Source organism: Ahaetulla prasina, chromosome 5 (genome assembly GCF_028640845.1).
Source record: "Ahaetulla prasina isolate Xishuangbanna chromosome 5, ASM2864084v1, whole genome shotgun sequence".
In the NCBI taxonomy this organism is placed as follows: Eukaryota; Metazoa; Chordata; class Lepidosauria; order Squamata; family Colubridae; genus Ahaetulla; species Ahaetulla prasina.
Window position 1 is genome coordinate 61107703 of NC_080543.1, and position 26431 is coordinate 61134133.

Consider the following 26431-nt stretch of genomic DNA (forward strand, 5'->3'; position numbering starts at 1 on the left):
GCAACTTTATAGGGTTCTAGACAGGAATAGAGCCTTGACTGGGAATAAGAATTGAATCTGGGCCCCATAGCATTCAGAATGCTTGCTCTATTACTAGAATATAGTCTTTCTGTGAGCCAAGATACATTAATGAAAAACTTCTCTAAGACACATAGATCTATTAGGTATTTGTTACTGTTTCATAGAGCTGCATACCTTGACATAATGCAAACCAAATGTCTGAAGTCCAGTAAAGGTTGTGGAGTTCACAGTTGTATACTTGCTGCCTTTTCAAACAAGACTAGAGCAGGGGTGAAATGCTCCCGGTTCGGACTGGATGGCCCAATCCAGTAGTGATAGCGGTAGCTGGTTCGGAGAACCGGTAGCAAAAATCCCTGCCCCCCACCCCCACCCCTGCCCATGCCCAGAGCTGAGCCACGTGTTCTTCAGCCAAAAAAATGCTTTAAAAGTTAAAAAAAAGCCTCTGATGATCATGCGGCTCAGCTGGGATCATCAGAACTCTTTAAAAGCATTTTTTACAACATCTTTGGCCGAAGAGGTTGTAGAAAAAATGCTTTTAAAAGGCTCCACTGGTGATCCCAGCTGGGTTGCCTGATCATCAGAGGCTTTTTTTCTTTTAAAGGCAAAAAAATTATACTGTAAAAAAAGATTTATACTGTAATTGATTGTTTCCTGATTGCTTAATTATACCCTATGACTATCATTAAATGTTGTGTTGTACCTTGATGAAGGTATCTTTTCTTTTATGTACACTGAGAGCAAATGTACCAAGACAAATTCCTTGTGTGTCCAATCACACTTGGCCAATAAAAAATTCTATTCTATTCTATTCTTTAAAAATGCTTTTAAAAGAAAAGAAAAGCCTCTAACAATCAGGCAAGTCAGGTGGGATCGTCAGAGGGGCCTTTTAAAAGCATTTTTTCTTCGGCCGAAGAGGTGGTAGAAAAAATAGTTTTAAAAGAAAAAAAAAAGTTGGCCACACTCACCCATTCACATTACCACCCTCGCAAGCCACACCCACAGAACTGGTAGTAACAAATTTCACCCCTGGACTGGAGGATTACATGACTTGTAATATGATTTCCTTAAATTGGATGCCAAATTAGATGGCAAGTTGACACACAGCATTCAAGTTTGGATCATGCAGAATTTTTCCTCTCCCTGTGCTTCTGACCCTTAAACTACTCCTCACCAACCTTTTGTCCAGCAAGAGTTGCTCTCTGTGTTGGAACCCTTTTGACAGAAGGAACAGCTGCAAAGCAACTCCAGGATGAAAAGCACCGATGCACAACCTCATTCTTTTCACCATCATATTTCACTTAATCTCCATACAGTCTACATAAGAAATGGCAAGGACTACACTGAAACTCAAATCCAATTTCAATTGTCAATAAATTTGATTATGCAAAAAGTGTGTTTGTGCAAGCATAGCCTGTTTGTGAATCTGCAAATCTGGAAGCACCAGATTTGGTATAGTGAATTGATTGTCCCAAATGATAATTCAACTAGAAAGGATACTGTAATCAGTTGAACAGTCCTCATAACTATCTTCAAATATTTGCACGATCCTAATAGTCACATACAAATCTTACATATTATTCATATTAGAGAAGATAAATGATCCAAAAAAATATGCTCTCCAAAATGAAGAGCACGTGAGCTTATGACATTGCATAGAAATCACGTTAATTGCTAAATTGTGAGCAATACAAAAGTACCCTTATTGCTAGACTGCGAACACTGGAACTAATATTTTTGTATTTTATAAAATAAAACTGATTTAACTATCTGCATATTCTTGATTGGTATAGAAAAGTTGAATATGACATCAAAAGGGACTACTTGGAAAAGTGGCAATTTAATATCCCTGACTGAAGAGTAGGCTTGGACAGGGATTGGTGTAGGAGAGCACTGTGTATGAGTTCTTTCATACAAACCTAAACATCTATTTGAATATGAACAAAAACGCAGCATTCCATGAGCAGATTCTGCTGCCTGTGTTGGTCCATAGTTTTGCCCCAAAGACTTGGGAAGACCCTATGGAACCTAATTTAGCTATGCAGAGGGCATTTTTAGAATAATAAACACATTCCATTAGTTCCATCTTCACAAACAGCCAAGGCACCAAATTAATTTCACTCAGTGATCCCAAATGTGTGGTCAATATCTAAAATTTATAATTATAGCAATGTTTAATAATGTATTAGATGTTTAAGCTGTTTAATAATATATTAAAAATGGGATATTAGACATTTCAACTGCATATAATTAAAGAGGAAGGGCAGAAGAATCTATTTGCATGGTTACTGGGATACTGCTAGTGGTTGTGCACTTATACAATTCTTTGCAATGGATAGTTTCTGTCCTACTTTCAAATGACTTGCAGATGTATTACTGTTGCAGCTGTTGCTGGTCTTGTAATAGCATTAGGCTTTGATTCAAGATAGTTAGTGCCAATGAATTCTGGCAGCATAATTTGTTTTGATGTTCCCAAGGAAGAAATCTCAGTCCTGTAAGAGAAGCCGATAAGGAGAACTAAAACAAGAATAATAAACACAAAAGTATGAATCCAGTCATGAAAAAAGCCTTATAAATTGTAAACAGTTCTTCTATATATGCCTATACATATGTTTAGCAATCAATATTGTTTCAGTTACGTTTACCTTTAGCAGACTTAGTTAGAAGTAAACATTGACCTATAGAGTATTTTTAGTTTGTATTTCTAAACCTGTCTCCCATTTGATCAACAGCTTGATGCATTTCCCACATTGCACTATACGGAACTTGCTGCTAGTGCCATATTAGGTTGGTTTCATATAAGACAGATATGTCAGCTTCTCCTTCCTCATATTAGGAAGATAATCAGCAGCTGAGCAAAATGCTTAGTTATTTTAAAATCAATTCACTTGATACTTGACATTCAAAAAAACATAACAGCCAAACCAGTAATGCCAATTTGAACCGATAGTTCTAAAATTAATGGCTTTCATTACTTCTAAAATAGCATTGGGTAAAAAAAAGACAAGAAAACTTGCCTAAACAAAAAGACAAGGAAACTATTTGTAAGAATGGTTTTACATTAAATTACATTACATTAAACACAAAGTGGACTTATTTAGTCTTCTTATACATAAAATACCCCAGGAAGCAAAAATGCACTGATTTTAATCAATGGAGCCATTGTAGGTGCAAGCAACTCTATCCCACCACAAAAACACAAAACTGTTTCCATTTGCATGGCTCATAAAGCAGAACTATAACAAATCCAAGAGATAGCAGCAGTATAAGAAAATTTTGATTTATCTACTGTGTACAGCGATTGAAAGCAAACAAGATATATTTATTTTATTACACCAAGTGCAGATTCTTTGGCACCTTCACATTATCTATCTATCCATCCATCCATCCATCTAATCTATCCAATCCATTCACATGCCCATGCTGGAGATCCAGCTGACATTTGGCCCTCCTACAGTAGAGGTGTTAGCCCTAAGGAAAAAACATAAGACAAAATAGACAGGATAGAAGCAATCTACCATAGAAGGGAGTAAAATAATAATAAGGGTTATCAGGGTATTTAGTGTGAAACAGTTGCAGGAGTTTAGGGGCCCGGGCATGTGTTCACCCATTCAGACTGCGAGGGAGGGAAATGTTTCCAAGCCACCAAATACTGTACTTTTCCCTTGTGCTTCCTGGAATCCAGGATCTCTGACCTCAAAGTATTGCTCACCTTTAGTGAGGAGGGGAATTGGAGGGCCAGATTGGTCTGGTCTGATAAGAGGTACATGCTCAGGTTTCAAAAAGCTAACAGGGTGGATCCATCTAAGGATTTTGGATAGCTCTAACTGTACCGTGACCTGATTTATGATCCTAACAATAGGAAAAGGGCCTACATATTTGGGTCCCAGTTTCTTTGATTTCTGGGTGGTCTGTAAGTATTTTGTAAATAGGAAGACCCTGTCCCCTACTTGGAACCCTTCCGGTATAGCTCAGTGATGGTTAACCTTTTTGGTGCCAAGTGCCGAATGCACTTGCACAAGAGTGCACGTGCCCAAACCTCCAAACTGCAATTCGAGCAGCCCCACACACATGCCCCACCCCGTGCATGCGTTCCCCTGCGCATCCGCGTGCATTCCCCAACCATGTGTGTGTGTTCCCCATCCATGTGCATGAGTTCCCTGCCCATGCACGTGTGTTCCCTGCCCATGCAGCTCTGCATATGTGCCCCATTCCCTGTGCCCCATATTGGCTTCCACGTTGGTACAGGAAGCTTTCCAGGCCCAAAATGGGGCCCCATTTTTGGCCTGGAAAGCCTCCTGCACCAAACTGGAAGCCAAAATAAAGCACAGGGGAGTGTCGTACAGCCCCCCACACACCCCGTTTTGGGCCTGGAAAGTGTCCTGCGCCAACATGGAAGCCAAAATGGGGTGCGTGGGGGCGCACAAGGTCCCCTGCACCCCATTTTCAGCCTGGAAAGCCTCCTGCACCTACCTGCACGCCCCCCATGCATGCACCCCACCCATCCACCCCACGCATTCGCAAACATCCCCTGAATGCAAACCCCCCCCCCGCAAGTGTGCAGAGACCTGCTGGCTGGAGGGAGGTGCACATGCATTTGTGATAGAGCTGGGCTGGGCAATGGCTGGTGTGCCCGTAGAGTGGGCTCTGCGTGCCACCTGTGCCATAGGTCCACCATCACGGGGTATAGCTCTTTTCTTGTCAGCCTGCTTTTATGGGCTTGATGTGCTAGGTCTAGTGCCTTACGGGTGATGGGCCAAATACATCGACGCTGTTCAATCCATTCCACTAAGGAAGGGATCTGGGTTTCCCCTGGGGTAGTTCTGGAATGGGTATAAAATCCTGACCAGAAACAACTTTAAATGGGGTGAAGCCGGTGCTACTGTGGATCGAGTTATTGTAAGCGACCTCCGCAAAAGGCAGTAAGTTGGCCCAATTGTCCTGCTGGTAGTTTACATAGCACCTGAGATACTGTTCCAGAACTGAGTTCATACATTCACAGGCCCCATTAGTTTGAGGGTGGTGGGTGGAGCTTAGGCCCTGGGCAGAGCCTAACAACCTCCAGAAGTGGGAGGTGAATTGTACCCCCCTATCTGAAATTATGCGGTCAGGAACCCCATGTAACCTATACACATGTTGGATAAACAGTTTGGTGTTTTTTGGAAAGGATCTTGAAGCAGGGTTCAAAGTGCACCTGCTTAGAAAATAAATCCATGATCATCCAAATGACTATGTTCCCCCTGCTCTCAGGTAGTTCAGCAATGAAGTCCATGGATATTTTCTTCCATTGGGGAACTAGGACTGGCAACACTCTGGAGGAGTCCAGCAGTGGGCCTCTTAGCAGAAGTACACACAGGACAACTGGATACGTAGGTTTCTATGTCCTTTTTCAAAGAGGGCAACCAGAACTGCTGTTTGAGTAGGTGTAAAGTGTCCAGCAGGTTTTGAATCATGGGCCCATTGCAGCACAATCCCCCTATGACTGGCTGGGACATATAGTTTAGCACCAATCCATGCTAGGCCATCTTGCATGGTGCACTCGTTTGAGTGGGACAGGAACCAGTCATCACTTTTTAGCACTTCTTTCAGCTCCTCACTTAAGTCACTGGGAAGGTCGAGGTCCACTTTCTCCTGGACTCTAGTAACCACCAGAGCAGCCAATTGCTAGGAGGGGATACTTCTGTCTGAGCACTACCATGGAATCCCTAAACTCACTGACAAAACCATGTTTTGGCCATCAAGTTGGAGCCAGCCTAATCTCAGGGGGAATGATGTTTCACAGGGTAGGGGATATAGCAGAAAAACTTTCCTCCCAGGCCCTCCTTGTTGAAACTTCCTACTAATTTACAGTTATCAGAAATGAACTGTAATGAAATGATCAGCCATGATTCCTGACAGTGCGAGACCACAGGGACTGACAATAAGGCTGACTTCAAAATCAGTGGGACCTTAGACCCAGGATCCCTCTTCTAATAGGATGCACAACTAGATGCACTCTTTCTCTTGGCAACAGAGATGCTGAACATTCACATTCAGCCAGCCATATTCTTGAGGCTAATGGCATAGTCCTCTAAAGCTCGAGAGCATCCAAAGCTATTCTCTTGGGTATGCCTGAATTACAGCGTAGAAGCAACATTTTGCTGATCCTTGTTGCCAGTTTTCAAATTTGATATCCTTTTGAATATGGATCATTATCTGTAGACCAGATATGACCCATTGTTAGCTAGCAGCTCTAAGCTGAAGTGTAGCTTGAATCCGAATTTTCATATAGAGTCATGTTCTATATAAAGTTTTAAAGTTACCTCCACCCTTCTGAAACCATCTCTACTATCATTTTTATAGCAACATGAAACTTAAGAATATTTTCGAGTACATTTGTCTATGGAGATTCTCAGTCATCCAGGTCGAAGTCCCAAAGGGACTTTTCAAGAGGCTTTCTTGTTTTTCAACTAGACTTTCTTGGTTTTTTTTTTTTGAAGACTGTTCACTTCTAATCCAATAAACTTCTTCAGCTCTGACTGGATGGTGGTGAATGGAAGGATTTATATTCCTTCCAGACAGCTGGTCATTTGCATTCCTTTAGAGAGCCCTTGAAGCTACCTGGAGGTTTATCTGTGTCATCAGAATCACCTGAGTAGTGCAATGGGTGTGGAGCAGGGGTGAAATGTAAAATTTGTTACTACTGGTTCTGTGGGTGAGGATTGGTGGTGGTGGTGGTAATGTGACTGGGTGGGCGTGGCCAACTTTTTTTTTTTTACTTTTAAAAGCATTTTTTCTACAACCTCTTCAGCCGAAGAGATTGTAGAAAAAATGCTTCTAAAGGGTTCTGGCGATCCCACCTGAGCTGCACGATCATAAGAGGCTTTTTAAAAAAACTTTTAAAAGCATTTTTTCGGGCAAAGAAAAAATGCTTTTAAAAGTAAAACAAAAACAAAAACCTCTGATGATCGCCCAGCTTAACTAGGCATGGGGGGGCGGGGTGCAGGGATTTTTGCTACCGGTTCTCCGAACCACCACTGCCATCGCTAATAGATCAGGCAGTCCAGTCCGAACTGGGAGCATTTCACCCCTGGTGTGGAGCCTTCTTGGAACTGTTGGAAGGACTGTGTTATAGATTTTCAAAGAAGTAGCCTTTGTCTTTTAAATGCAGATGGACTGTGGAATCTTATCCTGATATGTTTGTTCTCCTATGTTGTTTATACATTTATGAAGTGGTTGTTTTATTTCCCCAGTGTACAGATATGCATATGGCTCGCTGCATTGTACTGCAAGTATCACATTGCTCAGTTTATGCCTGGGTGTTTTATCCTTGGGGTAAACAAGCTTCTTCCTTAGTGTATTCTTGGGTTTGAAGTGGGCACATATGCTGTGTTGGTTGAAGATCCTCCTGAGCTTTTCTGAAATCCCTGCAATGTATAGAATCACAATGTTGCTTTGTTCATTGTTCTCTTTGTGTATTATGGAGGAGCTTCTGTTGGGTCTTTTTTGATATTTGATGAAAGCCCACGGGATAGTCACATGTTCTGAGGGCTTCCTTGATGTGTTTTAATTCTTTTTCTTTCCTATCTTTGCTGGAAGGCAGGCCTTCACCTTGATGGTGTAGGGTTTTGATAATTCCCATTTTGTGCTCCAATGGGTGGTGGGAATCAAAATGTCAATACTGATCTGTATGAGGGAGTTTTCTATAAACTTTAGTGTTAAGATTTCTGTCTTCCTTAACGTGTACTGCACAGTCCAGAAAGGTTAAAGTATTTTCCTTAACATCTTCCTGTGTGAATTTGATGTATCTGTCCACAGAGTTGATATGTTTGGTGAATGCTTCCAATTCCTGTGTTTTGATCTTGACCCAAGTATCGTCTACTTACTTATACCTATAGATTAAGACAGTCTTCAAGAACCACAATCAGATATAGTGCTTCTGCTTTCTTGATATGCATATCAGTGCTTTGCTTTATTAGAAATGATTTGGAAGAAATGCTTGGACCTTGCCCAAGAAGCAGATCTCTCTACTATTCATTGAAGCAATCATATTTTTAAGCTTCGTAATCAAATCCAAGTTTGTTGAGCCTTTATTCTTATTTTTTCTGGATTTATACAAAATCCTAGGCTCAAATGTGATAAACATAGTAAAATATATAAACAAGCCATTCTATTTTCTTTAGCTTCTAAAAACAACCCTTTCTTTGGCGCTGTAGATCAATTTCTGCATTCAGCATGTCACATAAATTACTATCACATTCACATTGTTTTAAAATTGTTCTGTAGATATGAAATGTTAATATTTCCTAAAATCAGAGTACATTATACCAGTTATATATTAAGTCTTTTTAAAGTATGCCTTTACTTGACTAAAAATGCAATATATTTAGCCCATGTCTGACAACTGGATCTAGAATAGGAATGGACAATGCAACATAAGATTTCTATGTATTTTAATATATATTTGTTCAAACACTGACATTCTGTATTATATATTTTGCAAGTAATTTTCCCTAATATAATATACTTCTATTATGGTAATCAATATATTCATTTATATGCAGACCTCTCTCTAATGTGTTGATGAACTTTTTTTGAAAAACTGCAATTTTCTAGTGATTAAAAAAATATGACATTATGTAAATTCCCACTCAAATACAAACTAAAAGAATATAACCTGCATTCATAGCTAAAAATTATTTTAAAAGTAGTGAACTTTCTTCCCAAAATGGCAGGCAAATTTCTCTAAATACTGTATAAACAAAGAGCACCATTCATCTGGAAGCCCTCAGCCTTGGAAAAGATCAAAAGCAAGAAAGGACATTCACATAGAATGGGAGAAAGTGCCTTTGTAAGTCTGCAAACAGATTGCCAAATTACTCTTAATTTGGACAATTTAGGAGTTACATTAAGTGTTTGTGTAACGTACCAGGGCAACTGTGCAGAGAGCACTTTTTTCTGGGTTATTATAGCCTCCTACAATAGCTGCTGTTCTTTTATCTTTTAAAAAAATCTGGATATGCTGCAAAAAGAAATAGAACAGCCTTTGTAGGTGAAAGAGGATTAACTGCATGGTTCATTTTAATAAAGCATTTTTTCAGAGAAGTCCTTTTGGCATGCTTCAAAAGCATAAAAACTACATATCAACAGCTATAAAAGGAATTAGCAGATACTATAAAGCCAAGAGGAATCAGGGTTCTTTTAGCTAAATACAATGGAGATATATATATATTGGCAAGAGGACTTGCATTTCATTTGCATCTTTGGATTCTAGTCTAGCTTAATTTTAAGAAATCTATATTATGATATTTTACACCTAATTGATTGAATTGAGATAATTGAGGTAAGGAGATTGATGTTTTGGCTGATGATGCTACCACAAGATAAATGTTATGTTTTTAGCCACATGAATTAAAATTGGTAAGGTTTATACAACAAAGCTAAACTGAAGTAAAAGTTTACCTTATGTTAATCATGGATATTATGATCTAAATGACATTAGTAAACAATGATTTCCTAGTAACAGTAAATAAAAATATGTCTATTGGGTTTGTATTTTTCATAAATTTCTTAATCCAGGATACAGGATTAGGAAACGTCCTGGAAATGCTAACTTGTTATTACTTATTATATTCAGCTCACCTTCCCATTTCAAAAATTCTCACAAGTTTATAATAATGTCATTTAGAATTAGTATTTAATTCTGATCATGTAAAATTATGCAAATATAATGAAAATCTGAAAATGCTTTTGCATTTACTATAGATTATCTCTTCATCTCAATTTGCTTATCAGGATTTACTAAAACTGTTATTGCAGTATTAGCAGCATAATACATATTAAGGTCAAGGGCACTTGGAGAGCCAATCATAGCAACTGCCTCTGATCTTCTGAGAAATGCGTCAAAGGCCAAGCATTTTCCAACATCAATGCCAGCCCATTTTCATTTTGGACAGACACTTGGTAAAAGGGAATTAAGCCAATTGGCTGTGTTTTTATTTATGCTCTTATTTTGTCTTTTGCCTAAGTATGTATACATTCTTAGAATTAATATTCCAATCAACCACAGAACCTCTTATTGAAAAGAGATCTTAATTCTGTTCATTAATTTGAACTATCATGATATCCCTTTCTCAATGCGAAGAACCTTCCAGTAAGGCCAGATACTTGCTTTGGTCCGAAAAATAGCCGAACAATAGTTTCTCTTACTTAAACGTTATAGGACTATAGTATATATAGTCATTAAAATTGCTATCTTATGCATACTACTCAGTAGTGGGTTTCAAATCCTGGCGCTACCGGTTCGCTATTGGTAGTGCACGGGTGCACTCACTTGCTTTGCAAGCGCATGGCACTTCTGCAAAGTTTCTGCGCATAGCTCTTTTTTCCCCTAACAATTTAACAGTTTACCTTTATTTACTTTTATTTATTTATTTACCTCGAGGACACACAAAGACTTAAACATACACACACACAAACAAGGAGGAAAAAGAAAGGAAAACAGAACTCTCAGGTTTACACAAACACACACACACACATACTGGTCATCCCACCATAAATATCAGTTACATTAGGGAAGGCACAAATCTTAACAAACATATCACATGGTTGCATGGAAGACAGAGAGGAAGAGAGAGAAACAAACAAACAAACCCCCAACATTCCTATTTATATATTTTTCTTTTCTTTTAAGTAACTTTATTTAGCCAAATTGGTTTTCCAGCTTCATCTTGTCCCTGAGCAAAGCCCACTCTTTACACAATTTGCTCATATCTTTTTCCTAAATCTCCTAGAGGGGTTCCTGTTACTACCCTTGAGCTACAGCTTCCCATGTTCTCTCTCAGATGTGGGGTTCACTTTGGCTTAGCTGGGCCTGCCACCATCAGTTTTCAGATAATAAAAAAAAAAGCTCTGTGAAGATCTGGTTCCCACTCAGAGTATGGGCACCTCCTTTGTAGGGAACATTGCCATCTGTTTTCAGACCAAAAAGGGGTCTGGGAGGACCTGCTGCTTTTAAGGGCTTTGCTCAGTGACTTCCCAGGTGGTTACCCAGTTCAACACTCTCATTCACTTTTTTTAAAATTCCATTTTCACACACACTCTCCCACAACAGAAGGTCCTGTGCTCGTGCAAATCCCCTATGCCCTCCAGACTGTTAGTCTTTCTGCGGTTAGGAAATGCACAGGAGTATGATCCAGCTGTGATTGGGAGAAGGGCCCTCTCACTCACACACATAGGCATACACACATTTCCCATATTTTTCTGGGCTTTAAAAGTTAAAATTTAGAGGTACTCACCTTCTTTCCAAGCAGCCTTTGAGCTCAAAACTCAAAACCCCTTTAAAACCTTTGTTCCAAATGGCCAAGGTCCAGGAAAACTCACCCATAGACTCAATGGGCCTGCTGCCCTCAAGGGAGGCTTACCTGGGCAAGGTCCATTGGTCAGGTTAGCTTGGAGTCCCATCTCTGGGTGCCAAATTGTTTGAGGAAATGTCCATCTGGGTTCAATTCCAAGTGGGGAGAAAGACACTGGAAACATGGAGGAAACATGGAAACTCCACCACCTTCGGCATGACTTGAGTATAACTCATAAAATCATCTGCTACAATGTCCTTGCTGTCGAAGACTACTTCAGCTTCAATCGCAACAATACACGAGCACACAATAGATTTAAACTTAAAGTGAACCGCTCCAATCTTGATTGCAGAAAATATGACTTCAGAAACAGAGTTGTTAATGCCTGAAATGCACTACCAGACACTGTGGTCTCTTCCCCAAATCTCCAAAACTTTAACCAAAGACTATCTACTGTTGACCTTACCCCATTCCTAAGAGGTCTGTAAGGGGCGTGCATAAGACCACCAGCGTGCCTACCGTTCCTGTCCTAATGTTCCCTTTGATTGTATCCAATTCGTATGGTTATTTCATGCTTATACTTATATATACTGTTGTGTTTGACAAATAAATAAATAAATAAATAAAAAATATTTGGAAAGATGGTTTAATGGTGGACAGGACCTCATCGTTTGAGGTCCTAGGCAAAATGAGAACATAGAACAGAGGGATACATATTTATATCCTCTCTTGGGCACCACCTTAGAGCTTCCTGTTCCTGTGTAAGGGCAGGTATCCTGATTGGTTGTCAGACTCCCATGGGGTCATGCAGGGGTAACTTTGTAGGTTGTCTTGAGTCCCAGCTTAGTTGAATCTTGCTGCGTGATAATGAAGAGGGTTTTGGGCAATTCCTATTATGGCTGAGGGCTAATCCTACCTTTGTTGGATCTTGGGTGAGGGTATTTGCTTATGAATAGGCCTAGCCATCTTTTTCTCTCTTAAGTGCTGATATCTGCTGTGGGCTATTGAGGAGGGTGGGGGCTATTAAGAGTGAGTGTGCTTCCTGCCTAAAAAAAACATGGTTCTCCATTTCTCATCCAGGGAAATATAATATTCTGCCTTTTTAATATTTCCTAGAATATTTCATTCTTCTAGGAGAAGGGTGGGTGCAACTTCCTACACTTTTAACAAATGTGCCTGTTGAACTCCTGAAATTCAGCAGCCTGAACTTTTCACTATTTCAGTTGGTCCTACAAGAATCCTTTAGGGGTCTGAAAACTGTATTTTTATTACCATAATTGTAACCATTTATGATTTACAATATATGTGAACATAGTAAAATGGAGCTTTGCTGAAAAAAATAAATACAGTATGACAAGATACTCTCAAAGTTGCTTACTTCATACTTCAAAGTGTTTGATTTCTTTAAGCCTATTAATGTGATGGTGGTTAATTTTTTCACATGCCCTATTTATATCAAAAGTCTCAAGATGAGCAACAGTTTGTTTATTCCAAGGAAAGAATTGTCCCATAAACAGAACACTTGAGCACTGCAGGAATTAATAACATCTAACACTTGGTTATTGAATAATCTCTTATTTCAGATTGTTAGAATTGATACACTTGAACATGGAACTAATTTATTGTAATTGAGTCTTCTACCTACAGGACAGGAGCGAAATGCTCCCGGTTCGGACCAGATCACCCGATCTGGAAGTGATGGCGGCGGGTGGTTTGGAGAACCGGTAGCAAAAATTCCTGGCCCCCCCGCCCAGCTGAGCCGCACCATCCTTAGAGGGTTTTTTTTAACTTTTAAAAGCATTTTTTCTGTGGCCAAAAAATGCTTTTAAAAGTAAAAAAAAAAGTTGGCCACGCCCACCCAGTCACATTACCCCCATTACCAAGCCACGCCCACAGAACCGGTAGTAACAAATTTTACATTTCACTCCTGCTATAGGATATATGCATGAAGTGACAAGGAGTCAAATTCAACTTGAAAGATTGCTTTCTTTCAGAAGATAACAAGATTTATGCTTCATTCACACTAATGATTTCTGTATGGTAAGCAACTAAAACAGGCAGGAAAGACTGTATTATCAGTACAGGTAGTCCTCAAGTTTATGGTAACAATCGGGACTGGGACTTGTTACTAAGCGATGCAGTCATAAAGTGTGACATCATATAACCACATCACTTAGCAATGGCAATCCTGGCAGTCCCAGTTGCCATTTAACTCTCAGGACTGTGCGGGTTGTTAAGCAGAAAGAGGCAGGGATCCCAGGCAAGGAGCCCAGGGTGATGTGCAGATTCCACAGGAGGTAGGAGGGGTGTCCATGGGCAATTACTGTGCAGATAGATCAGGGATCCTCCAGGTGGATGCTACAGAGGGCAGGTGGGACAGTGGGGCTCATAGGTTAGTAAGGGATGCTGATGCTGTGGGTGATCTCCTACTCTGTAGAGGAGCTCCTTGGAAGGAAAAGCAGGAGCAGGTTACAGGAACCATTTGTGGTCTTATTTGCTAGCTTCCCACAAGAAAAATCAATGGGAAAGCCAGCAGGAAAGGTTGCAAATAGTGATCACATGCTTATGGGATGGTGCAATAGTAATGCCATCCAGATGCCAAGCATCCAAACTGCAATCATTTGGCTGTGAACATATTGCAAAGTTTGGAACTTCAAGGACTAGTCGTAAGTACCACTCGTTCAGCATCATAACTCTGAATTATTTCTGAATGAATGGTCATAATCCAAGGACTACCTGTTTCAATTAAGGTATTGGTTATCTTTAGTCTCCTTTTCTTATGGTAAAAGTGAGAGTGGTCTGAAGAAAGAACTGATCCCACAAAATTCTCATTTTTGTATGAAACTGATTGTGTACACTAAAATATGTAAATGAAATTATACCATACAATTGAATTTTAAGGTTTTTAAAACTTTAAAGGGGGAAAACCATATAATCACCAAACAGTATCTTAAGAAAGGAATATAATCTTGGGTGTGTGTGTATTCCATACAAGTATTAGTTAAGTATCCCCTTCATGGATTACTGCCTTGTCATGGCAAAGGGGCTTGTGTAGCCCAATGAAGCTATGAGCTATGCTGTGCAGGGCCACCCAAGATGGACAGGTCATAGCAGAGAGCTCTGACAAAACGTGATCCATTGAAGAATAAATGGCAACCCACTCCAGTATCTTTGCCATGAAAACCCCATGGACAGTACCAAAAGGGAAAAAAGATATGACATCGGAAGATGAGCCCCTCAGGTCGGAAGGTGTCCAATATGCTACTGGGGAAGAGCAAAGGGCAAGTACTAGTAGCGCCAGAAAGAGTGTAGTGACTGGGCCAAAGCTGAAAGGACGATCAGTTGTGAATGCATCTGATGGTGAAAGCAAAGTCCGATGTTGTAAAGATCTATTCTCTATAGGAACCTGGAATGTAAGAAGAACCTAATGCTGGGAAAGATTGAGGGCAAAAGAAGAAGAGGATAACAGAGAATGAGGTGGCTGGATGGAGTCACTGAAGCAGTAGGTGTGACCTTAAATGAACTCCAGAGGATGGTAGAGGACAGGAAGGCCTGGAGGAATGTTGTCCATGGGGTCGCGATGGGTCGGACAGGACTTTGCAACTAACAACAAAAACTATTAAGTACAGTTGTCGAATAGTAGTTGACAAGTGGACAAGGTAAAGGTAAAGGTTCCCCTCGCACATACGTGCTAGTCGTTGTGGTCAGGTGGCCGGCATGACTCAACGCCAAAGGCACACAGAACGCTGTTACCTTCCCACCAAAGGTGGTCCCTTTTTTTTCTACTTGCATTTTTACGTGCTTTCGAAACTGCTAGGTGGGCAGAAGCTGGGACAAGTAATGGGAGCTCACCTCATTACGCAGCAGCACAAGGGATTCGAACCGTGAGCTGCCAACCTTTCGACTGGCAAGCTCAACATCCTAGCCCCTGAGCCACTGTGTCCCCTGGACAATACTAGACAATATATTTGTCTTGAATTAGATTACAATACTTAAAAATGTGTAACATTTCTAAAATTCGAATCTAGTGTATATTTGCATTTACTCTTGTATTGTTTTTGTAGCTAACGAATTAAGCTTTGGAAGTATTGCAAAAGTGGTATAATTTTGCCATTGCCAGCGGAATTTTTAGAAATATTTATAGATATATACCTAGCTGTAACTGGGTGCACAAGGATTTCCGTTTAGAAAGAATGAGCTGCAATCGTTTGGGCACAAAGAAAACAAACCAAAGCCATCCGGAACAGCTCCTTTCGCACCCTGCCGATTCTATTACATCCTTAGCCCCCGGCCATCTCACACGGAGAGAAGGGGGGTGGGGAACGGGACACGATGTGACGTCACAAGCGCCTTCGGCCCGGATCGATGGCGCCAAGGAACGGAGCGTTTCATGAGCTTTATCCATCAAATCCGCAGCGGCGCTACTAGGAAACGTCTTCCACCTCTCAAGCTAAGAGAGGTGGGTGGCACCCTCCCCAACCTAATGAGTATTCATAAAGGCAATTCAGCCTCGCGCCCAGGCCCAAGGGGACGGCACTTCTCTTGCCGCCCCGCCCTTTCAGTATGGCGCTCCTCGGAGAGGGCGTATCTAAAAACACGACGTGCCCCGCTCCCTTGCTGAATATTGATGAGGCGTCTTTCGAAGCGTGTTGTCGTCTCGCCTGGCGCGCCCTGCGATTGGTCGAGGCCATGTATGCGTGGTGACGCGCGTCGCGGCGGTGCGGGTCCCGATTGCTGCAGCCGCTTGTCAGTGTGACGAAGATTGGCACCCAGGTAAGCGCTGTCACTCAAACCTGCTCTTAGCCAGCCAGCCATCCATCACGGCGCGCCCGCCGCCAGTATCGGCCGGCTTGGCTCAGTTGCGCCAACAGATCCGGGATGTGGGGGAACATAGGGGGAGGTGAACCCGCAACATGGAAAAGCGGGATAGGGGCATAGGCACCGTAACTTACTCGGAGGGGGGTTAGGGGCGTCGGCGGTCTGGAGCGAGGAAGGAAAGGGAGGGGGAGTGAGGAAGTTTCTGGAACAGCCGCCGACTGGCCGTTGCTTTTGTAGGAGGAGGAGGTGGTGGCGGCGGCGGCGGCGGCGGCGGCGCGCGCACACACCGAGGCGGGGGAGGTGTCGCGCGCTTCGAGGTGGGAGGGGGAGAGAAAAGGGCAGCAGCTGTTCGTGGTGCGACGGGTGGGCGTATGTGGGGAACCGCGAGGGCGGTATTTAAAGGGGCCGTTTCGGGGACATTCCTGTAGGCAAGGAGAAGTAGAAGAGGAATTGAACAATCCGCGGGGTTTCCCCTACAGCCGCTTTTCCTCGCTCGCTTCTTTTTTTAACTCGCTCGGGCTCCTGAGAAAAGCCCTTCCCGTCCCTCCCCCCGTTTTTCCCCAGGTTCACAGCTGCCTTTTCGGAGCTTGAAATAATCCCCCTTTTGCACGTGAATTGACGTGGGGGGACTCATAGTTGTAGTATTGGGGAATCCGAGGAGATTGTTGTTATTGTAATCTGGTTGTCAACAATAAACGTGGAGGGAAGCTTTATCGCTGCTTTGTTTCTGAGCCGTTTTTGGGTGTTTGCTTGGCGACCTGTTTTCAGTCATGCAAAAATCAGGAATATATATATTTATATATATTCGCAGACTCTCCACCCCACTTATCAAAAGGGAGAAGAGAATCTTACAATACATTTTCAAACCAGCAGACAGTCTCCCACGTATTTGTATCCCCTGGCTAAATTGAAAAAGGCACTAAATGACGTTAATGCCAGAACTTGGCAGACCTGGAAATACGAATTATTCTTTGATTCAAGTACTGAGTATGTGAGCAGATAATGTGTACTTCTTGCCCTGTTTGACATTGGTAAACATTTTGTGATAACCACTAACTGTTTATTGTGATAGATGAAGATTGCAACTTAAAAAAGAATGCTAGTTTTCCAGTTCATTAGTTAAAACATTAAGCATTTAAATGAGTGAGCAAACTGTATCTTTCAAAGTTATACTAAGAACCTTCTCCCGATAAGCACATTTGAAGTTTTAGATTCCTTTATTTTGATTTTGTATATCAAGAACAGCAATAATATAAATGATGCTGCAGAATTAGTTTAAACATAGATTTTGAAGGAGTCATGATAGTATTAATGCTAGGTGCAAGTTGAAATTTACCTACAGTAATAGAACTTTAATAATCAAAGCGACATTTCCAATTTATTGCACACATGACCATTGCACACATGCATACAGTTTTTACACTAAAATATCAAAGATTTGTTTCAAATCACAAATTTTCTGCCTGGAAAAAAATGGAACTTTAATATGCATAAATATAGCGGATGTGTGTATATTATCTAATTTTCTATAAATTTTTTTCAGCTGGGAGAATCATATAGCGCATTACAACCAAGTTCTTACTCGAGTAATTTTACTTAATTGTTCATCAATAGCTCCTGAAATCTTGATGAGAATTAGGTTCATCTTTTGATAGACAAGTGGAGGCCTGTGGCACCAAGAATATATATAAGGCTGAAGAAGTCCCCCATTCTTGAAAATATTGAGTCACACATGGCATCTTTTAAGTCTTCTAATGCTAAATGCTAGAATAAAGTCTTGAAACCAAGATGCTTAGAATGCTGAATAGGGCCATGAAACACTTCAAATTCAATCTTCAGTAGCTGCTTTGAATGTGTGGAAATAAAATGTGGGATTGATTTGCAATATTTTAAAACAGCTGTATCTTTCTGGGATTGATGCAAAAAAAGTTACTACATTTTTGCATTTTTGAAAAAAAAAAACCTTGGGGATTGAATCCAAAGTGCTGCATAATACTAATTGTCCTGGTAAATACTACAGATGAACAATAAGGAAAGATTCCTGAGTAGTCATGTACTAAGAAGTGAGGATTGTAGGAGTGGGTAATTTTACTAAGCTACAGGTTACTATATTTTAGCCTTGGCTAGAAATGGCTTTTTTCATCAGAATTTCAGTAATACAGTGCCTACGTAGAATAGTAAACTTTGCTTGCATGTTGGAATTTATTTTTGATTTCACTGAAGAAAGCAAAATATTGAATATCTAACGTTATAAATTGGCAGTTCTAAATAATAGGACAATAGAAATCAATTGAATTCCCATTAATTTTCCGATAATTGATTTTGAAAGGCAGGGTATCAATCTAATAATAAATAAACAATTCAGAAGTGATGCGTTTCTTTGGTTGTTGTGAACTGTCCAGTTGTTGAGTCAGGTGGCATAAAAGTTCAATAAGTATTGTTATTCCTGCTGTTTTTATGTTCGTTTGTCTTACTGCTTTTAGCTTGGACCCTACCTCATGGTCATTTTTATATTGTAAATGAATTATTCATCTTAAAATATACTTTGATTTTCTAGTCCCTGTTCCAGTTCCATAGTTTGCAATTTGTGTTAACTATTATATAGTTAACTATATATAACTAAGAGTCACAATCTTTTAGCTATTTTAGGAGTACATTAAAGACTTGGTTATAATTACAAGGCAATGGGGCTAGGAATGAAGGTACAAGAAAATGATAAATTGGTATCCTTTTGCAATACTATTTTATTGTAACTTGTTACTTGAGACAAAAATTTAAATTGTTTTAAATTACTTGGCCTTGTGGTTTTTTTTGTTTTTGTTTTAATGCTGGGTATAAAGCATGTTTTTAAAAAATTGAATTGGCCTTACATTTGATATTTGAGTGGTATGCTGATGACCACATCCAAAGAGCAATTTTTTACTTAAATTTAATTAAAATAAAACTCTTGGCAGTAATGTTTACATTCCAATTGTAATTTTGCTACCCTCTTAAGAATTACAACTTTGAGCTACTCTTTTGGGAATTATAATTGACATCACTGTGCACACTGTTTGCCTATGATATTTTATTAAAATAATGTAATTTTATGATATTACTTTCAACTTTACATTCAGTGTTAATATAAAATAGTTTTAAAGCATAATTAAGTTATAGATTTGAGGTAAGTATTCAAGGTTCAGTTACTTGAACTATTGGTTATTTGAGCTGGGATCACACAAATTCTGTTAACTGGATGGTGCTTAAATGAGAATATAAATATAAATATTCTAGTCACCCTTGGTTTCTTAAATCATATGATTTGACATATCAGTTTACAAATGCTGTATTCAGCACGCATTTAGGAGCAAGACCTGAAGCACTAGTAATTTATTGCCAAGTAAAATCCATTGAATGAGCTGCTTGAACAATTCCATAATATGGTAACATATAATCTATCACAAACATGATATTGTATAATGGCAGCATCAAAATAAAAAGTAACCAAATTACACAGTGATTTTTTCTCTTGGAACAGTTTGTATTTCCACTAATAAAAATATTTACTTCCTTGAAGAAGGTAAAAGTACAGGAAGTCCTTGACTTGCGTCTATAATTGAGCCCAAAATTTCTGTTAAGTGAGGAAGTTGTTAAGAGAATTGTGCATCATTTTACAACCTTTTTGCCACAGTTATTACACGAATCACTACAGTTTTTAAGTGACTTATATGGTTGTTAAATGAATCTTGCTTCCAACATTGACTCTGCTTGTCAGAAGCTGACTGGGAAGATTACAAATTGTGATTACATGACCTCAGGACAGTGTGAGTTGCCAAGTGCCTGAGTTTTGATCATGTGACCGTAGGGATGCTGCAGTGGTCATACATATGAAAACTGGTCTTAAGTCTCTTTAAAGTGCTGTTGTAACTCTGAACAGTCCCTTAACGAATGGTTATAAGTTGAGGACTACCTGTAGCTTGTTTTGGCATTGTTTATAATTAGTAGACTCCTATTCAAATAGAATAAGTATAATTCACTTACAAGATTATTGGCTACTCTCTTTGAAAGGAACATATTGTAGTTGTGTGCTTTGTGCTGCACCCATCCCACTGGCAAAGTCAAGATTGTTTAATTGTGTACTGAAAATCATTCTGCAAGATACTTTTCTGCTTTGTTTCATTTGCCATCCCAGCAGAGGTGTATTCTGAGCACTTCAAAGCAGCTGCTGTGAGTTTTGGAGCAGCTGCAACTTCAGGAAGCAGATCCAGGTATGGCTACTAAGTGGCTCTCTTGAGATCTTCTGGGCATGTGTGTGCATGCAAAAAATGTGCTTCCTTTGGGATAGCCAATGAGGCAAAGTGCTTTGTGGAATGAGTAAATGAGTTTAATTTGGATCACAAATATAACAAAGTGTTTTGACATAATCCTTCAATTATGCAAAACACTTGCAAATTCTCTTAAGGATTCAGAAATGCTGCTTTTTAAAAATACAATGTAATTGTATTTCTGAATAAGAATCTATAATTGTTTGCAATTCTATCTGAAATGTTGATATAAGGCCCAATTTTATTGGGTGTATTTCAAAGTGCTGATTATCACCTACTAACCCCTTCATGGCACAGGGCTTTGTTATTTGCAGGACCAATGTTATCCATGTATCCAACCATTTTGCAGGGTGGGGAGGGTTTCACTGATATGAATGCTGCTTCAAGATTAGAACTTCAAGCTTCAAGGTGTGTTTTTGATGTTTTTATTTTCAAACAGCTGTTTACTGTCCAGAATACTATGTCAAGTGACTAATCATATAAACTGAATAAATAAATAAAACTTTGCTCTGGAATAAAAGGTTGAATATTAATTTAATAGAATAGAATAGAATAGAATTTTATTGGCCAAGTGTGATTGGACACACAAGGAATTTGTCTTGGTGCATATGCTCTCAGTGTACATAAAAGAAAAGATACGTTCATCAAGGTACAACATTTACAACACAATTGATGATCAATATAGCAATATAAATCATAAGGATTGCCAGCAACAAGTTATAGTCATACAGTCATAAGTGGAAAGAGATTGGTGATGGGAACTATGAAACAATTAATAGTAGTGCAGATTCAGTAAATAGTCTGACAGTGTTGAGGGAATTATTTGTTTAGCAGAGTGATGGCCTTCGGGAAAAAACTGTTCTTGTGTCTAGTTGTTCTGGTGTGCAGTGCTCTATAGCGTCGTTTTGAGGGTAGGAGTTGAAACAGTTTATGTCCAGGATGCGAGGGATCTGCAAATATTTTCACGGCCCTCTTCTTGATTCGTGCAGTATACAGGTCCTCAATGGAAGGCAAGTTGGTAGCAATTATTTTTTCTGCAGTTCTAATTATCCTCTGAAGTCTGTGTCTTTCTTGTTGGGTTGCAGAACCGAACCAGACAGTTATAGAGGTGCAAATGACAGACTCAATAATTCCTCTGTAGAATTGGATCAGCAGCTCCTTGGGCAGTTTGAGCTTACTGAGTTGGCGCAGAAAGAACATTCTTTGTTGTCCTTTTTTAATGATGTTTTTGATGTTAGCTGTCCATTTGAGATCTTGTGATATGATAGAACCCAAAAATTTGAAGGTTTCTACTGTTGATACTGTGTTGTCAAGTATTGTGAGAGGTGGAAGTATGGAAGGGTTTTTCCTAAAGTCTACCACCATTTCTACGGTTTTGAGTGTGTTCAGTTCCAGCTTGTTTTGGTTGCACCACAAGGCTAGTCGTTCGACCTCTCGTCTATATGCGGATTCGTCATTGTCTCGAATGAGACCAATCACTGTTGTGTCATCTGCGAACTTCAGTAGCTTAACAAATGGATCATTGGAGATGCAGTCATTGGTATACAGAGAGAAGAGAAGTGGGGAGAGCACACAGCCTTGGGGGGCCCCTGTGCTAATTGTACAGGTATTTGATGTGATCTTGCTTAGCTTCACCTGCTGCTTCCTGTTTGTTAATACATTTTAGAGTTATGAAAATATTAAATTTATGTTCCACATTAGTGGGATTTCTTTTTTTTTCACATTCTTTTAATAATATATATGTTTTTGCCCGGTTTAGCGAAAGTGGAAAAAGTCCTGATACGTCACATGACGCTGCGATGATGACCCAAGTTTGTCACCCCTGGTCTACATTATTTTTAAATGCTATTTGCTACATTAATTCTTGCACCCCAACTTACACTAGTAAACAAGCATTAAAAAAGTATTAAAAAGAAACCTATTAGCCTTTTCTCATTTGAGGGTAAGGTATTTGTGAAAATGTAGTAATCCAAAAAATAGTTTCAGAATGAAAGCAACTACTCCCAAGAACAAGATTGCTTCTGTCCTGGAAAAGATGTGACCAAATATGTGTATCACAACAATTGTTGTAGGAACATATCAGGTGTGGAAAGAGGCTCACCATTGTTCAATGACTTTGCAACAGCATTTGAGAGTGCTTTTCAGTGGCATCAATTGCAGAAGATAATTTGCTAAAATAGCCTCCTGAAGCAGCTGTACAAAGAATCATGCAATTCTGTTCATGATAAAATGCCTGTCGAGTGGAGTGGAGCACAGTACTGTTGCATCTTCCTTTCGGCTTAATAATCCACACTCTCATACCGAAAGTCTTTGCCATCCGCTTCGATGGAGCAAAGTTTGAAGTTGAACAATTTTAATACTTTGATTCTGTGGTCCAGAAACAGAACCAGCTGCCACAGCTATTGTCAACAATCAAATTAGCCTATCAAGCATTGACACAGTTCCTATGGCAAGAAAAAAAAGCAGCAGAAGCATTGTTACCAGTATGCTTGTTTATTTATCATTAATACTATAGGTACTGTTGCTGTATGGTGCAGAATTTTGGACCTTACCTCAAAATGATTTGGAAAATGCAGAGGTTTTCCAAATGTTCTGTCTACAGCAAATAATAATATTTCGATTTGTGGTAAAATAACAAACGAAACAATGCTGCAGCAGCTAACCTATGATAATGGATAAAATTCAAAAGCACAAATAACAATGGTTTGGAGAAATCTGCAAAGTTCCATGTTCTCTCACTGGTGGAAATCATATCCTGTTGGTTGTAAAATACAGCAATCAATTCCAAAGAAGACGATGTAGCAAATCTTAGATTCAACCAAAAGGGGGAAAAACTGTCTCACAATAAAGTTGGAAAAATATGCACATATTAGTGGACCCATAGTATCTACACCAAGAGTCATTATCAAATGTCAGCTAAGGTCTTCAAGCTCAACTCAGTTTTTAACACGTTCAAATACTTGTGTTGTTAAGATTTGTCATCAGAAAGTGAATTGAAAATTTAAAAATATAATTGTGGAACTAATTTCAAGTTTGAATGTTCTTTTTTCTTGTAAACAGTACTACTTGGAATTCAAATTATAAGTTATGACTGAGCTATAAAAATTACATCATTTTTGGAAAGGTTTTCCATTTTAATGAAAATAACTTAAATCTGCTATTCTTATTTCTCTGTTCATGCAAAGGCATATAAATTATTTTCTCCAAAGAATATGATGGTATTATCAAAAGTCATATGTATATTCTTCTACCATTCTTTTCATGTTTCTCTAAATATAAAAAAAAATGTAACACTGCAAACTTCTTTCTTTTCCTAATATTTTTTATTCTTCTGTTATAATCTACTTTTTTTGAAGTCTATAATTTCTATTGTAACATCTTTTTCCATAAACATCTTTTTATTTAACCAATATCTGCAATATGAATTTTTGGGGAAAATTATGTACTGGTTGGGCTTTTTCTTCTTCCACTAAAGATGAAATTCTGTGGCTATATTCCCACAGATTATTTTAATAGAAGTGTCAAATAGTTAAAAAGTAATTGTTGTTTCTATGGTTATAACTAGGTCAACTAAATGAAAATTGGTCTGCTACTTACTTAGGCATACCCTTCCCAGGAAATGAATACCAGAGGGGTAGTATGACAAGTAATTGAAAAGCTGGACGTTATCTGCTAAGAAGAGAGAAAAGCATTGATTGGTAAGCACTATTTATCTTACGACAAAAAAGAAACCCAAAAGCCAATACCTTGCTGATCAGAGTCATTTTATCAAAAATAATCCAGTGAGGAAATTCCACTGTCCTGACTCTTGGAATTTTCTTTACTAGCCATCAGTCAAATTATTTTCAGTGTAATATCTTGCAGATCTGTGTACCTAAAGATTGCAATTGCAAGATTTTTCTATTAATGTCTCCAGAGAGAGTCATTGGAAATAGAGAAGTGTTATGTGATAATCTGCTCATATTCTTGTATGCTGCTACATTATATTGATATATTTATCCCTTTCACCACTAGAACTTGTTTCTTTAATAAATACAGCACCCTGATTCTCACTGTTTGAATTATATTTCCATGCAAAATTAAAAAATACAGGGCAGATTTATTTAAAACCTTTTAACTTTAGTAATTAATATCTTATTGTTTTGAGAATAAGACAATAATGTCGTCACAGAAAGAGAGAAGACACAACCTAAGAGGCCCAATGGCCAGCTTGGTGAGAGATTTAGTTATCCAGTTGAGAAAGAATAGTACTACAGTGATGGATATTGACACAAGACAATATCACTTGATGGGTATAGATGAAAAAGGTTCCTGATAATATATCTGTTTGACAGTATTGTATTTCTATAAAATAAAGTTCTTTGTTTTAAAAACTGTTAAATGATAATCTGAATGTGAAGCAGATTTTCCTGCATTGGTATCGACCAGGTATGACATTTCTGTGGTTCTTTCTAACCTGATAATTTCCTTATTTTGTTTTCTTTCGTTTTGTTTCCAACTTATATATCTCTTGAATGTCAACCTCAGAGCAAAAGAACCCCTGAAGATTCTTGCTTCCTTCAATGCTCCTTTACTTTTGAGAATTTTGGAGATTTTTAAAAATGTGTAAAGCAAAGTAAAGAAAGAGCTATTTCGCCAACACCATTATTGGATACAGATTCTTCTATAAGTTAATGGCTCTAAACCAATTTATATTACCTTACATAGAATATTTTCATGTGGCTACTTCTGCATGTTTTCTTTAATTTTTGAAAACTGCATATTTTGCCTACTCTTATTACAGTATACATAATAGCTTGGTATCACCAAAGAGTGGTTGTTATTTAACTCTGTGGACTGATTCATCCATATAAAGTGTACAAACTGTATTTACACAGATATAAACTGTGGTGATTAAAAAACAACAACATCTTATCATAGCAAAAATGGCTACTTCTAGTCTGTATATGGCCATTTTCAAAACCACATGGCAAAAATATACAGCTGAGCTGGACATATAAATCAAATTTTTGTAAATTAAAGATATGATGAATGTGAGAGAGAAGAATTAAGGTAGTTATAAATGGGTGGGTGCCTGTAAATGTGACAACAAATAAATACAAAAATTTGTAGTTGAGAAACATCATGAAGTTAATCTTTGTTCCTTGGTTTAGCCATTGAACAGTCTTCAGAAAGAAAGAGTGTACACTAGTGTGCTACACTAGAAGGGACTTAAAAAGAACCAGTTTGTTATACCATCTGATCCCATGACTTCACCAGTATCCATATTCTTTCAACCGAATAATCTGAAAGAACATTTTTCTAATTCCAGAAAGGGTTGGTTTTGCATTATTTTCTTTCAGATATTTTTGTGGTACATTTCTATTTTTTTTTTGGCATGTGAAAACCCATTTTAGGACAAAAATTATGATTATCAGTATTTTATGAAAATAACAGGCATATATATGAAAGAACACATTTTTCAACTGCACACAGATTTCATCAATTCTATAATTTTCTTTAAAAATACTAATATTTTATGGGATTTTTTCAGCAAAAAAATTGAACTAAGATATGATTTGACTTCAGTAACCATGATGGCAACACAGACATTAAGTATAGACAACTATCAAGATGGGCAACAAGTAAGAGATTTTTTACAAAAGTTCATATGATATGAATTACCTATAGAATACAAAAATCATGCTTCTGACTTGTACATTATCCATTTCGTTTTTTTACACTTTTTATGGATTCCACATTGGATATTATCTCTTTATTAGTCTAGATTAAATAAATAGTCTACTTGACTCTTCTTGCCAATAGCAATAGTTAAACAGATTACAAGGAATACTTCCTGGTTTGTTTAGTATAATATGCAAATTGATTTTATAATTTTTATAATTTTCTTTGCCAAACAACCAATTAATGTCTCTTCTCAACACTGGATTGTGAAGGGTTAAAGATCCAGAATCCAAA

General features: G+C 38.6%; 1 protein-coding gene across 5 annotated transcripts in view; it reads left to right on the forward strand.

The window, feature by feature from the left end:
* Window positions 1-15974: 15974 nt before the first annotated feature.
* Window positions 15975-26431, forward strand: part of PKNOX1 (PBX/knotted 1 homeobox 1) — a 34387-nt gene continuing 23930 nt past the window's right edge. The window contains exons 1-3 of one of the 5 annotated variants that reach the window (XM_058185077.1): window positions 15975-16124; window positions 24039-24171; window positions 26007-26097. In XM_058185077.1, coding sequence (XP_058041060.1) covers window positions 26047-26097 — 51 coding nt within the window. In that variant the 5' untranslated portion in view covers window positions 15975-16124; window positions 24039-24171; window positions 26007-26046. Of the gene's footprint in view, window positions 16125-17177; window positions 22080-24038; window positions 24172-26006; window positions 26098-26431 lie in introns of those variants that run through there. The other 4 variants (XM_058185081.1, XM_058185079.1, XM_058185078.1 and 1 more) reach the window with 4 other exon arrangements.